Genomic DNA, 13,256 nt, shown 5'->3' on the forward strand with positions numbered 1-13,256 from the left:
CCATAACAAAATGCCTACTAACATTCAAAAGCAGTTCCAACCCACAGTCAGGAGAAACCCAACCAGGCATCCTAACTGGTTGTGTAGCAAGCCCTGTAGAGCAACCATCCAATCACACAGCTGATCCAGAATCGGAGTTAGAACGTGGAATGGACTTCACTCAGACCTTTCAAGTGTTACTAGTCATCAACAATTCAAAACTAAAGTAAAAACAATTCTATTTGCAGATTACTCCAGCTAACAAATATTGGATATTCCCAGTATTATTTATATATGCATTTACTTTTTTCTTGCCCTAACTTCTATTTTATTTATTTATCTTTCTCCAGTTTTCACGGTTTGATTGGCTAGAGCTTGTACTGGCATATGATTTGATTGGCTGGCGTTTCCGTCTACGCTTGAAAAGTTGAACTTTCTCAACGTTCGAAGCGAGCAACGGAGGCAAAGCGATGCGACGGAACCATAATGCAGTTCGGCAAAGTGTGACGTCACCCCATTCAGAGTGAATGGTTTCGGGACCCGTCTGACTTCTTTACCGATCTCAACCTTTAACTAGAGGAGAGATCCAGCAGAGGAGAGGCACACAGCCACGACATAAACTGATCAGCACCAACGGGAAGCAGCGTCATCAGAGAGGACTGACGGGAAAGTAGACTTCTCGGTCAGATCAAAACCCAGGCCGTGTCCCGCTCATGTCTTAGGGTTCAGTTGACTTCAGGTTCATAAATATAAACAGAGAACACAATGTTGGGACGAAAGTGCTACGCCTTCTTTTCAGCCCCGATTGAGCTGGTCCTGTTTTCTTCGGCCTGAGTCCTGTTGAGGGCCGAGGCCGCTGTGATAGTAGGAGTCTGAGGACGGGGAGCCCTCACTGAGGCAGGGGGACAAGGACCTCCACGTAGCTGATGGGGAAAAAACCTGACTCGCCGTGGATCGTGCCCTCATACCAGTTCTCGTCTATCTGGTTGGCGAGGATGATGATGTCGCCCTCCTTGAAGCCCAGCTCCCCCTGGTTCTCCGGCTCAAAGCCGTAGAGAGAGCGGCAGCACGGCTGGTCCAGCAGCTCCGACTCTGCACCACAGAGACACAAAAGCATTCCTGCACATGAGAAGAGACGCTGTTTCTGCCGTGATTACTTTCATGATCAAGAAATGCTATAGCAGCTGCTGCACCTGTGGGTCTGTGTGGGTCATTGCTTCTGGAGACCCCTGCAGTATGGGGAAGCAATGGAGAAGATGTTGTAATATGTCTATATTACAACATCTTGTCTGTCCGTCTGTCAGCGTCCCATTCGTCTACATGAACGTTTTACAACCCTGCAAGATAAAGGGACAACTCTACGGGTGTTTTTTGAGATCAAAATAAAGGCCTAGTTTCAAAGAGCAGTGGGATTCAAGCAAGGTTGCTGGAAGTAAGCGGGCTAGACGTGTTGAAGGCCCCCCCACTTTACTCCCCAGGGGCCTCATTTATAAACGGTGCGTACGCTCAAAAGATGGCACACACCGTTTTCTAAGCAATGTTTGTGATTTATAAAAAACAAACTTGAGGGGAAAATGTGCGGTCCTCCACGGACACTGACCCATGCGTACGCACGGAAACGAGAGAGATGAGAAACTGCGACACCGTTGGCCATCCCCGACACAACCACACTGACACACTGCCTGAGGAAGGCTGTGTCAGAAAACTTTGTTCGGACCACTTATTTATTCATGTTGGTGACGATCCGACCTCCATGCTGCTGCTCTGTTCAAACTGCATCCACCAGACAATGTGATGTTTCTCCACCTCCCAAAAGAACCAACATCTGACACGGTGTGAGACGTCTTTTCAGCTGTTCTGTCCTCATTTCCTGCTCTCCTTCCTGCAGTCAGTCAGAATGAATATTAATACGGGCGTTTCTTTGACTATTTATAGGCAAATATGGGCGTTAAGCAAAAGCTGCGCCGCATTGCGAGTTGATTGTGTTTTACAAATCGGAAAATGTCTGTCCGTATTTATTTGCTTTGTTCTACATACGCAACCTTCCCACGTGAATCCTATGCAAGCCTTTATAAATGAGGCCCCAGGTCTGGGTGCTCTCGTTAAATAGTGCCTGCCCGCCTGTGTGCACATGGCACCTTTTCTCTGAGCACCGGTGTCTTTTGAAATAGTTTAAAAGAGGATAGATCACACTCCGTGGCGACCTTCAGTAAAAGCCCTGCACGCAGCAGCTCTTCTGAGCGCTCCATCGCTCTGGCACAGCTGCTCCGAGCGCCTTCAGTAGAAAAGAACTAAACTTGTCAGAGAAGCAGCGGTGCAAACTTCTGAGTTCTTCAACACAGATAACCAACGCTGCTTAGATTTTATTACATTTGACTTTAAAGATTTGTTTTGCAATCAGCACGACGAGCAAACTCACTGATGGAGACCATTACACACTTTTAAAGTCAATGGAAAACTAGTAGGTGAGTGGAGGGGCTCATTGGTCAGGACTAACACATCTCCATGACAACTGAGAAAACTCCATGAATTAAAGCTCTGGGAAATGATAGGAAGTTTATAGTTTGTGAGATGATGGATGAACTGTGGCTCTGTGAAACGGCCGGATTGATCCCCTCCCTCACGTGAGGAGTTGAAACACGTTGATGCAGGATTCATTTAAAGAAGGGAGAAAACAGTGTGTGTGTGTGTGTGTGTGTGTGTGTGTGTGTGTGTGTGTGTGTGTGTGTGTTACTCACGGCGAATAAAGCCATTAGCAGTGGGGGTCTCAGGCCATGACAGTGGAACAGAGGTGATGTCAGCTGGGTGAGATGTAAACACAGATGGAGATGGTGTTGAGCACCAGACCACAACGCACGCACGCACGCACGCACGCACGCACGCACGCACGCACGCACGCACGCACGCACGCACGCACGCACGCACGCACGCACGCACGCACGCACGCACGCACGCACGCACGCACGCACGCACGCACGCACGCACACACACACACACACACACACACACACACACACACACACACACACACACACACACACACACACACACACACACACACACACACACACACACACACACACCTATCTGGGTAGGACAGTGATCAATATGAAATGAAATGAAGTAGAGCACACTCCCCCCCCCCCCCCAACAGAGTCTGCGGACCGTAGGTGAGTGGGCAGAGCGTTCCATAGCTTAGCAGCCGCGGCCTCGAACGCTCCATAACCACGGGTCTTAAGGCGAGTAAGTAGGACAGACAGTAGACTGAGCACATTTGACCTGACACATATGCAGGAGTCTGACCGGGCAATGCTCTGTAGGTGAGAGTGAGGACTTTGAACTGGATCCTATACGCTACCAGTGAAGTGATCTGAGTATTGGGGTAATGTGGGACCGTTTATTTGACCGGGTGAGAAGTAGCAGCTGCATTCTGGACTGCCTGCAGACGACCAAGAGCAGCCATGCTGAGAGGTGAAAGGTGCGTTACAGTAGTCAATGCGAGATAAAATAAACACATGTATAATCATCTCTAGGTCGCCGTTGAAACTACAGATTACTAATGTTTCGTAGGTGGAAGAAACAAGATCTGGTCAGTTGCCTAACATGGCTGTCAAACAGGACGGATTGATCAAATATTACCCTTAAGTTACGTAGTTTGGAGCAGAGGAATATGGTCCAATACATTGCACAATCATGGGCACAACCTTTTCTGGTGCAACAACCAGAACCCCCGTCTTATCAGCATTCAGCTGTAAGAAGCTTTCTGCCGTCCAGTCCTTAATAGCACTAAGACAGACTAATGGCGCATTTTCACTGCAGGGCCTCACACGGCTTAGTACGGTATAGTTAGGCCTCGTTAGGCCAGGCTCACTTTATGCTGCGTTTCCACTATAGTTTAGTACTGGGGCAGTGTCATGGAGGAGATCTCTGGGCCCATAGATCTCCGCCTCCGTTACGGGTTGTATAGCTTCATTGTTGTTGGTTGTGTTCACCTGGGGCCCGTGTTGTCTCCTCCCCCCTCACCTGTGTCTTGTTGGTTGTGTTCACCTGGGGCCCGTGTTGTCTCCTCCCCCCTCACCTGTGTCTTGTTGGTTGTGTTCACCTGGGGCCCGTGTTGTCTCCTCCCCCCTCACCTGTGTCTTGTTGGTTGTGTTCACCTGGGGCCCGTGTTGTCTCCTCCCCCCTCACCTGTGTCTTGTTGGTTGTGTTCACCTGGGGCCCGTGTTGTCTCCTCCCCCCTCACCTGTGTCTTGTTGGTTGTGTTCACCTGGGCCCGTGTTGTCTCCTCCCCCCTCACCTGTGTCTTGTTGGTTGTGTTCACCTGGGGCCCGTGTTGTCTCCTCCCCCCTCACCTGTGTCTTGTTGGTTGTGTTCACCTGGGGCCCGTGTTGTCTCCTCCCCCCTCACCTGTGTCTTGTTGGTTGTGTTCACCTGGGGCCCGTGTTGTCTCCTCCCCCCTCACCTGTGTCTTGTTGGTTGTGTTCACCTGGGGCCCGTGTTGTCTCCTCCCCCCTCACCTGTGTCTTGTTGGTTGTGTTCACCTGGGGCCCGTGTTGTCTCCTCCCCCCTCACCTGTGTCTTGTTGGTTGTGTTCACCTGGGGCCCGTGTTGTCTCCTCCCCCCTCACCTGTGTCTTGTTGGTTGTGTTCACCTGGGGCCCGTGTTGTCTCCTCCCCCTCACCTGTGTCTTGTTGGTTGTGTTCACCTGGGGCCCGTGTTGTCTCCTCCCCCCTCACCTGTGTCTTGTTGGTTGTGTTCACCTGGGGCCCGTGTTGTCTCCTCCCCCCTCACCTGTGTCTTGTTGGTTGTGTTCACCTGGGGCCCGTGTTGTCTCCTCCCCCCTCACCTGTGTCTTGTTGGTTGTGTTCACCTGGGGCCCGTGTTGTCTCCTCCCCCCTCACCTGTGTCTTGTTGGTTGTGTTCACCTGGGGCCCGTGTTGTCTCCTCCCCCCTCACCTGTGTCTTGTTGGTTGTGTTCACCTGGGGCCCGTGTTGTCTCCTCCCCCCTCACCTGTGTCTTGTTGGTTGTGTTCACCTGGGGCCCGTGTTGTCTCCTCCCCCCTCACCTGTGTCTTGTTGGTTGTGTTCACCTGGGGCCCGTGTTGTCTCCTCCCCCCTCACCTGTGTCTTGTTGGTTGTGTTCACCTGGGGCCCGTGTTGTCTCCTCCCCCCTCACCTGTGTCTTGTTGGTTGTGTTCACCTGGGGCCCGTGTTGTCTCCTCCCCCCTCACCTGTGTCTTGTTGGTTGTGTTCACCTGGGGCCCGTGTTGTCTCCTCCCCCCTCACCTGTGTCTTGTTGGTTGTGTTCACCTGGGGCCCGTGTTGTCTCCTCCCCCCTCACCTGTGTCTTGTTGGTTGTGTTCACCTGGGGCCCGTGTTGTCTCCTCCCCCCTCGCCTGTGTCTTGTTGGTTGTGTTCACCTGGGGCCCGTGTTGTCTCCTCCCCCCTCACCTGTGTCTTGTTGGTTGTGTTCACCTGGGGCCCGTGTTGTCTCCTCCCCCCTCACCTGTGTCTTGTTGGTTGTGTTCACCTGGGGCCCGTGTTGTCTCCTCCCCCCTCACCTGTGTCTTGTTGGTTGTGTTCACCTGGGGCCCGTGTTGTCTCCTCCCCCCTCACCTGTGTCTTGTTGGTTGTGTTCACCTGGGGCCCGTGTTGTCTCCTCCCCCCTCACCTGTGTCTTGTTGGTTGTGTTCACCTGGGGCCCGTGTTGTCTCCTCCCCCCCTCACCTGTGTCTTGTTGGTTGTGTTCACCTGGGGCCCGTGTTGTCTCCTCCCCCCTCACCTGTGTCTTGTTGGTTGTGTTCACCTGGGGCCCGTGTTGTCTCCTCCCCCCTCACCTGTGTCTTGTTGGTTGTGTTCACCTGGGGCCCGTGTTGTCTCCTCCCCCCTCACCTGTGTCTTGTTGGTTGTGTTCACCTGGGGCCCGTGTTGTCTCCTCCCCCCTCACCTGTGTCTTGTTGGTTGTGTTCACCTGGGGCCCGTGTTGTCTCCTCCCCCCTCACCTGTGTCTTGTTGGTTGTGTTCACCTGGGGCCCGTGTTGTCTCCTCCCCCCCTCACCTGTGTCTTGTTGGTTGTGTTCACCTGGGGCCCGTGTTGTCTCCTCCCCCCTCACCTGTGTCTTGTTGGTTGTGTTCACCTGGGGCCCGTGTTGTCTCCTCCCCCCTCACCTGTGTCTTGTTGGTTGTGTTCACCTGGGGCCCGTGTTGTCTCCTCCCCCCTCACCTGTGTCTTGTTGGTTGTGTTCACCTGGGGCCCGTGTTGTCTCCTCCCCCCTCCCCTGTGTCTTGTTGGTTGTGTTCACCTGGGGCCCGTGTTGTCTCCTCCCCCCTCACCTGTGTCTTGTTGGTTGTGTTCACCTGGGGCCCGTGTTGTCTCCTCCCCCCTCACCTGTGTCTTGTTGGTTGTGTTCACCTGGGGCCCGTGTTGTCTCCTCCCCCCTCACCTGTGTCTTGTTGGTTGTGTTCACCTGGGGCCCGTGTTGTCTCCTCCCCCCTCACCTGTGTCTTGTTGGTTGTGTTCACCTGGGGCCCGTGTTGTCTCCTCCCCCCTCACCTGTGTCTTGTTGGTTGTGTTCACCTGGGGCCCGTGTTGTCTCCTCCCCCCTCACCTGTGTCTTGTTGGTTGTGTTCACCTGGGGCCCGTGTTGTCTCCTCCCCCCTCACCTGTGTCTTGTTGGTTGTGTTCACCTGGGCCCGTGTTGTCTCCTCCCCCCTCACCTGTGTCTTGTTGGTTGTGTTCACCTGGGGCCCGTGTTGTCTCCTCCCCCCTCACCTGTGTCTTGTTGGTTGTGTTCACCTGGGGCCCGTGTTGTCTCCTCCCCCCTCACCTGTGTCTTGTTGGTTGTGTTCACCTGGGGCCCGTGTTGTCTCCTCCCCCCTCACCTGTGTCTTGTTGGTTGTGTTCACCTGGGGGCCCGTGTTGTCTCCTCCCCCCTCACCTGTGTCTTGTTGGTTGTGTTCACCTGGGGCCCGTGTTGTCTCCTCCCCCCTCACCTGTGTCTTGTTGGTTGTGTTCACCTGGGGCCCGTGTTGTCTCCTCCCCCCTCACCTGTGTCTTGTTGGTTGTGTTCACCTGGGGCCCGTGTTGTTTCCTCCCCCCTCACCTGTGTCTTGTTGGTTGTGTTCATCTGGGGCCCGTGTTGTCTCCCCCCCCCTCACCTGTGTCTTGTTGGTTGTGTTCACCTGGGGCCCGTGTTGTCTCCTCCCCCCTCACCTGTGTCTTGTTGGTTGTGTTCACCTGGGGCCCGTGTTGTCTCCTCCCCCCTCACCTGTGTCTTGTTGGTTGTGTTCACCTGGGGCCCGTGTTGTCTCCTCCCCCCTCACCTGTGTCTTGTTGGTTGTGTTCACCTGGGGCCCGTGTTGTCTCCTCCCCCCTCACCTGTGTCTTGTTGCTTGATTAGTGTGTGTGTATTGAGGCTCTGTTTTCCCTGTGGACAGGTAGTGTGTGGGAGATCCTTGTGGCTGCTGACTGTGTTCAGGGAGGACAGTCATGTTGAGGCTGGTGACTATGTGCACATGAGAAATAAATGCCCACACCGGGTTATATTTGAACTCTCTGCCTCTGCCTCCTTGCTTGGTCGGGCCGCTCAACGTCTCACAGGCAGTAACTATAGTAACGCAGTGTAGGCGGAGCCGTGACGTCATCTTCAATGCGAACCACAAAACAAAAACATTAGCCGTTAGCTGTTAGCACCAGAGCCACAGCTCCTCATATCTGTTCAGAAACTAGACACAAGTTAAACAAGTACAAACCATAGACTGCCTGTGTCATGGGGAATACAGTCGCTGCTTTATTTATGTCTGTAGGCCGTTGTTGTGAGTGTGGACGGTCGGAGCATATACTGTGTTAGCTTAGCCTGATCGATCCGATCTCCACACACGCATGTTAAAAGGTTTTCTCTGCCGTCTGTCTGCAGACTGGTCAAAGCATTAATTCATGGTTTTTACTAACCGGTATCAGTATGTTGTTACTTCGGCATCATGTTGAAACGTGTATTACAATTAAATCACGGTCAAATATGTACATTTTGTTGCCAGCGATTCTCTCACTAGTTTAGCATATTCAGTCCGGTTGTTGGCCCGGAAAGAACCACGATTTTGGAGGGCCAGAAAAACTGTGAAAAAGTACCCGTTAGCCGGAACTACCCCTAGAGGAAACGCAACAAAAAACGGGCCGGGTTTGGCACGGCACGCTTAAACCGTGCTACGCGCTGCAGTGGAAATGCGCCATTAGAGCCTAGATATCCTAAAAGCCTCACTAGGTATGAACGAAATGTGGAGCTGGATATCGTCCGCGTATAAGTGATATGTAATGTTCTTACAGGTGACTAAGAGTATCACAACAGCGTCAGCTGTATCGCTGCAGAGTTGCTGTTGGATCTTTGCTCAAGCATTCGTTGACGTAGGTTGTTGTTAACTCGCTCTGAGAGCCGGCCTACGTTTCTCTTCAATTCTTCAATGGGGGGAAAGTAAGGGGCCGGTTCGAAAGCGATGAGGTTAACTCTGACTTGTAGCTCGCCTGTGACCAGCTTCATGTTTGTAGATGAAATTGACAATACTGATGCGTTGTGGCTTCTTGTGTGAACACGGCATTGTGTGGGACTGTATAATAATGTATCGGAAGCTTCCCCTCTCTTACGTCGTTCTCCAGGAAGTGGAACATGCTCCTTTCGGCCAGCTCTCTGCTCTCGTCGAACTTCTCCACCGCCTGCCGGATCTCCTCGTCTGGGATCTTCCCCTGACGCTTCTTCTTATAGTCCAAGTCTAACCGGCGGCCCTCCAGCTTCTTCAGGTGGTGCTGCAACACAAAGAGGTTAAATGATATTTCAATGATTTGACCATCCCTTTTCTTTTGCCACATGTATAACATGTGTTACATGGTTTGGAAGCAGCGAGCTTCCACTCCACACTTCTACAGCGGGACTGAAACACATGCAGTAGGGGGCGCTCTTAAATAACAAGACCTTTAATATTATCTGTTATTACTGTACTTAAACGTATAGATTCAAATAGTAGGAGTTAACAAGCAAACAAATGGCTCCTAATTGTTCTCTCGCCCTAGAAACAATACCAACCCACATAAAACCGATCCAAAGGTGTATCAGAGTTTGAAGCACAAGCTGTTCATCCAGAGCCGTACATCCTTAGGCCGGGTTTCTTCCTGACTCAAGCTACCATGCTGACACGTTGGGCACTAACGCGGCGAAAGCTTTAACGAGCCTCCCCTGCAGGCTCCTCTTACTGCCGCGACGCCATTTCAACTGTTGGACATACGCACTATAATCTGTTAAATCTGTCGTAAACAATAACCAACACAAACCTCAGCACAGTCCAAAAACATCAATACATACAAAACAAAAACGGTATCATTATAATAAATCATTTAATCAAACAAAATGTAGAGAAGAATATCAAAACTGTCTTGCCAAAATAAACATTTGCCCATACATAACTGCCTCGCTGGCTCTTCAACAGCCTTCGGTCCTTTGCGTTTCATTCTGATGTCACTGAGTTTTAAACACGGTCAAAAGGATTAGAATTTGAGGGCAAGGTTTTAAAGCACGGGATAACATGTATGTCTTTATGTACCGTGATCTCTTTCAGGTCCTTGTCCTGTAGATGCTGCAGGGGGTCAATAAAGTTTTGTTTGACACTTATGTCCAGGGAGTCCTTCACATGGGCCACCTGCCTCATGGCCTCCCCCACATCGGTCAGAGCGCAGCCTGCAGGAGGAGAACCAGCAGACACTGATAGAGTGAGAAACCCACCGGTGTGCGTTCTGCAGCACGGCCACCATCGAGGTGTTTGTGGAATATGATGATTGGTACCAAAGATGGAGTCCTCTCCCAGGTCCTGTCCGTGGCGCAGCATGCAGTCTCCCAGCAGCCCCTCAGCCTGGGGGTACCCGGTGGTCTTCACCTGCCCTCGGATCTTAGACATGGTGTTCAGCATGTTCAGTTTGGCTCGAGACGCTGCAGAGGGAGACAAATTCATCCCCGATTCATTTGACAAGGCAGTGTCGTCGTGGCAGAAGACGAATAACATGCGATATGTATTTGTTACCTGGGTTAGGCTGCAGGTAGTCTGTTGTTTTGGACAAGAGGCCCAACACAGACTTGTTGGTCACATCTATTTTCTAATGGGAGCCAAATAGGAACATTACAAGAAGAACTGTTCAGTTATGAGTGTGTTCCAGTTCTGGAGGATCTTTAAACACTCATTTCAGTCTAAGCTGGGTTCATGGTTCAAAATGACCTTATTTTAGTATATATGTTATACATATACAATACATTATAACATGAATGAAGATTGTGAAGTTGATTCTGGACTGAAAGCAGATGAAGGCTGCAGTAAGGCTTGTTGTGTTATTGATGTCCTTCAGAGTAAAAGTGTTGGTTCGATTGATGGAAGGTGTTTCGGCGACATGTCCGTCTTCCTCCGACTGCGTGAACCTTCATTGTTGTTAATAAAGCTCAAACTAAACATAACAGAAAAGTCTGTTCCCATCTTTGTATCCTTATATCTTAAAGTGAGTGCTAAAGATGTGTTCCCTCCCTTTCTGCACCCTGATGTGTGTCTTCAGGTGGCAGCGCATTTAGTAATAATGTGACCAAAAGAAGACGTTAGTATTATCCGCCATCAGGTCTTTTTAAAAAAGTTATTTTCCGAGAGCATCTCAGATAAATGCTCCTCAAAAGGAGATTATTGTTAAACTTGAAGTTCAACTCTCTGGACTCACCCTCTCCATCTCCACGAAGTCCTGGTGCAGCTTGGTTCCCTCCGCCCCGCTGACCTTCTCCCTGAGCAGCTGCACACAGCAGAGAATACAGAGAGAGAGCTGTCGTGTAAAAGCTTATGCGTTCTGTCAGTACGTCGTGCGCTGGCTGGATGCCATTTATTTTGTTTTATACAATTGAAAAGGCTCATTTTTTTTTAATAACCTGTTTTATTCCTACATTTTCAGCCCTTTTACGGCCCCTACACAGGCCGGCGTGCGTTGCCGCTTGGCGGTGGGCGTGTCTTGAGCTTGGGGAGTCAACGCGAGCAGCCCGACCAACAACCACATGAATGTCCCGCCCCGGACATACAAAGCAAAGCATTCATGCTACATCCATGCTGGCTAAATATACTGTCTATGCTTGCTAGCTGTCCATTCAAACGAAGCACACTGGATATAAACTCCCCAAACAGGCGAACCCCTACCAGTTTCCCCCACTGTCTCTGCCACCTGCCCCCATGCCTGGCTCCTCCGGTTTGTATCCCTGTATGTTCCCTACCGCCACGATCATTTTCTCCTCCTTTTGTTGACATATGGGAAATAACTGCGGTCTGGCTCTCCCAACATACACCCGGTTTGATTGGCTACTGCTTGTACTGTCAGATTTACATACGAGGGATTTGATTGGCTGACGCCTCCGTCGAGGCGGCAAATGTAGAACATTGCTCTACTTTTGCAGCGAGCACCTCGAGAGAAGCTACGCTTTGCTCCCACAATGCAGTTCGGCGAATCGTGATTTCACCCCATTCAAAGTGAATGGGCAGAAGCGTTGAAGCGGCAACGCACGCCGTAAGTGTTACACGGAAAATAATGTTTCACAAACTTGGTTCAATCTTAGTAACAGGGCAAGCAGCCAAACCCTTCATAACAGCAGACATGTAAACCAAATGCCAGGAGATCCAAATGAAACAATGAAAAGTTGAATACCGTTTTGTATCATTGGAAAGCCTGTTGCCAGGAGACGATCTGAAGGCTTTGCCGTCTTTCATCAGATGGATACTACGAGCCAGACACACATCATTGTGATGGCTGGAAATCCAAAGTGATCCTGAAAATAACATGTGGCAATAATAGCTGGGACATAAAGCGTCTTATTCTACATCTATACATCTGGCTCTTGTTGCCGTAACAACGGTTCATACAATGTGTGACCCCAGGATATCATGTGACCTGATCACCTGGCACAGTCTGCTGATCCTCAGTCACACCTGGAAACGAGCAGGTCATTTACAACTCCCATTACTCATGATTCCAGAAGCTCCCTGCAGAGTGTGCTGACGTGGCTCTGCAGCGTCCGTCAGATCCGAGGATCTCATGGGATCTCATGGGATCTCATGGGATCTCATGGGATCTCAGCTGATTATCTTTCATCAAACAACATCCGTGCACCTCTGACCAAATCTTACAAATCATCTATGACCGTGATCAATTAATACATGGGATTTGGACAATTAAAATACTTTAAAAAACAAAGCATATCATTTCTTGATAGAATCTATTGTTAATCAAAGTCATTATAACAGTCTTTGTTAGTCTTTCCAATGTTCGAACAATCCCTATCTCTGGTTGTTCGACACAGAAGCACCAGGCCTTTGAAAGCAAGTCTTCATATGATGATTACGAAGGACTGTTCTTAGTTGAGGGGATTTTTCAAATGTTCAAACATTTCCCACCGAACCCACCTTATTAGATGATAAGAGTTATAGGAGTTAGATATACGGTATAAAAGCTTGGGTAGTCAGTGGACCGTCTGAGGTGCTGCCAGCAGCGGGCAGTTGTGGTTACCAAGTGGGTCAGAGGCGGGTCGCGCAGAGTGGATTGAACTGGGAGGTCCAGTATACATCTCTACTGCCTGCTGTTACATCATTCAGACCATGCTTAACAGGATAATCTCATATCCATCATCTCATCTCTCTCTCGGAAAGAAAACACAACAACTGTGATATTTCTTTAAAATGCTGTCAAACATACTTGTAAGCTTGTCACAATAGTTGAATGTACTTCAGTATATTCACTGAGAAGGAGCTCTATGAGCACTACCTGCTAAAAACAGCAAATCTCAATACCAACAATAAACCAATATGTTTGGGAAAGAATAGTGCAGATTTTGCGTTTTTCTATTTATTTTGACGACATACATTTGTATATGAATGCTCTCAGCCTTTCCATCAGTGTGTCGCTGCTGGATCAGATCCATGCAGGGAGGGGGGGGCTGTGGAAAGAAAGAAACCTGACGTGTTATCACTTCTTTCTTTTGATATCCCTTCACCTTCCCACGGAGGGGAAATGTACATTCTGCATTTGACCCATCCTAGTGTTGGGAGCAGTGGGCTGCCATGTGTACGGCGCCCGGGGAGCAGTGACACCTCGGTAGCACTTGGTCTTATTGTATTGAGTATGGTTGGAAAAGACATGCTCGGGCCAGATCACGAAGGGACAGCTGGAGCTACATGCTGCTGGCTGCTTTCACACACAGAGCTGCAGCTATCCTGAGCAGGCC

The 13,256-nt window shown here is 50.2% G+C and overlaps 1 protein-coding gene across 1 annotated transcript; it reads right to left on the reverse strand.

The window, feature by feature from the left end:
- Window positions 1–868: 868 nt before the first annotated feature.
- LOC117462389 (endophilin-A3-like) lies at window positions 869–10,783 on the reverse strand. Its single transcript, XM_034104607.2, has 8 exons — window positions 10,718–10,783; window positions 10,042–10,114; window positions 9,807–9,950; window positions 9,568–9,701; window positions 8,618–8,776; window positions 3,338–3,443; window positions 2,718–2,780; window positions 869–1,071 (listed from the first exon to the last, which is right to left on the reverse strand). The coding sequence occupies exons 1-8, from the start codon at window positions 10,724–10,726 to the stop codon at window positions 869–871; spliced, it is 891 nt and encodes a 296-aa protein (XP_033960498.1). The 5' UTR covers window positions 10,727–10,783.
- Window positions 10,784–13,256: the final 2,473 nt, after the last annotated feature.

The sequence above is a fragment of the Pseudochaenichthys georgianus genome, chromosome 3, assembly GCF_902827115.2.
Source record: "Pseudochaenichthys georgianus chromosome 3, fPseGeo1.2, whole genome shotgun sequence".
Lineage (NCBI taxonomy): Eukaryota > Metazoa > Chordata > Actinopteri > Perciformes > Channichthyidae > Pseudochaenichthys > Pseudochaenichthys georgianus.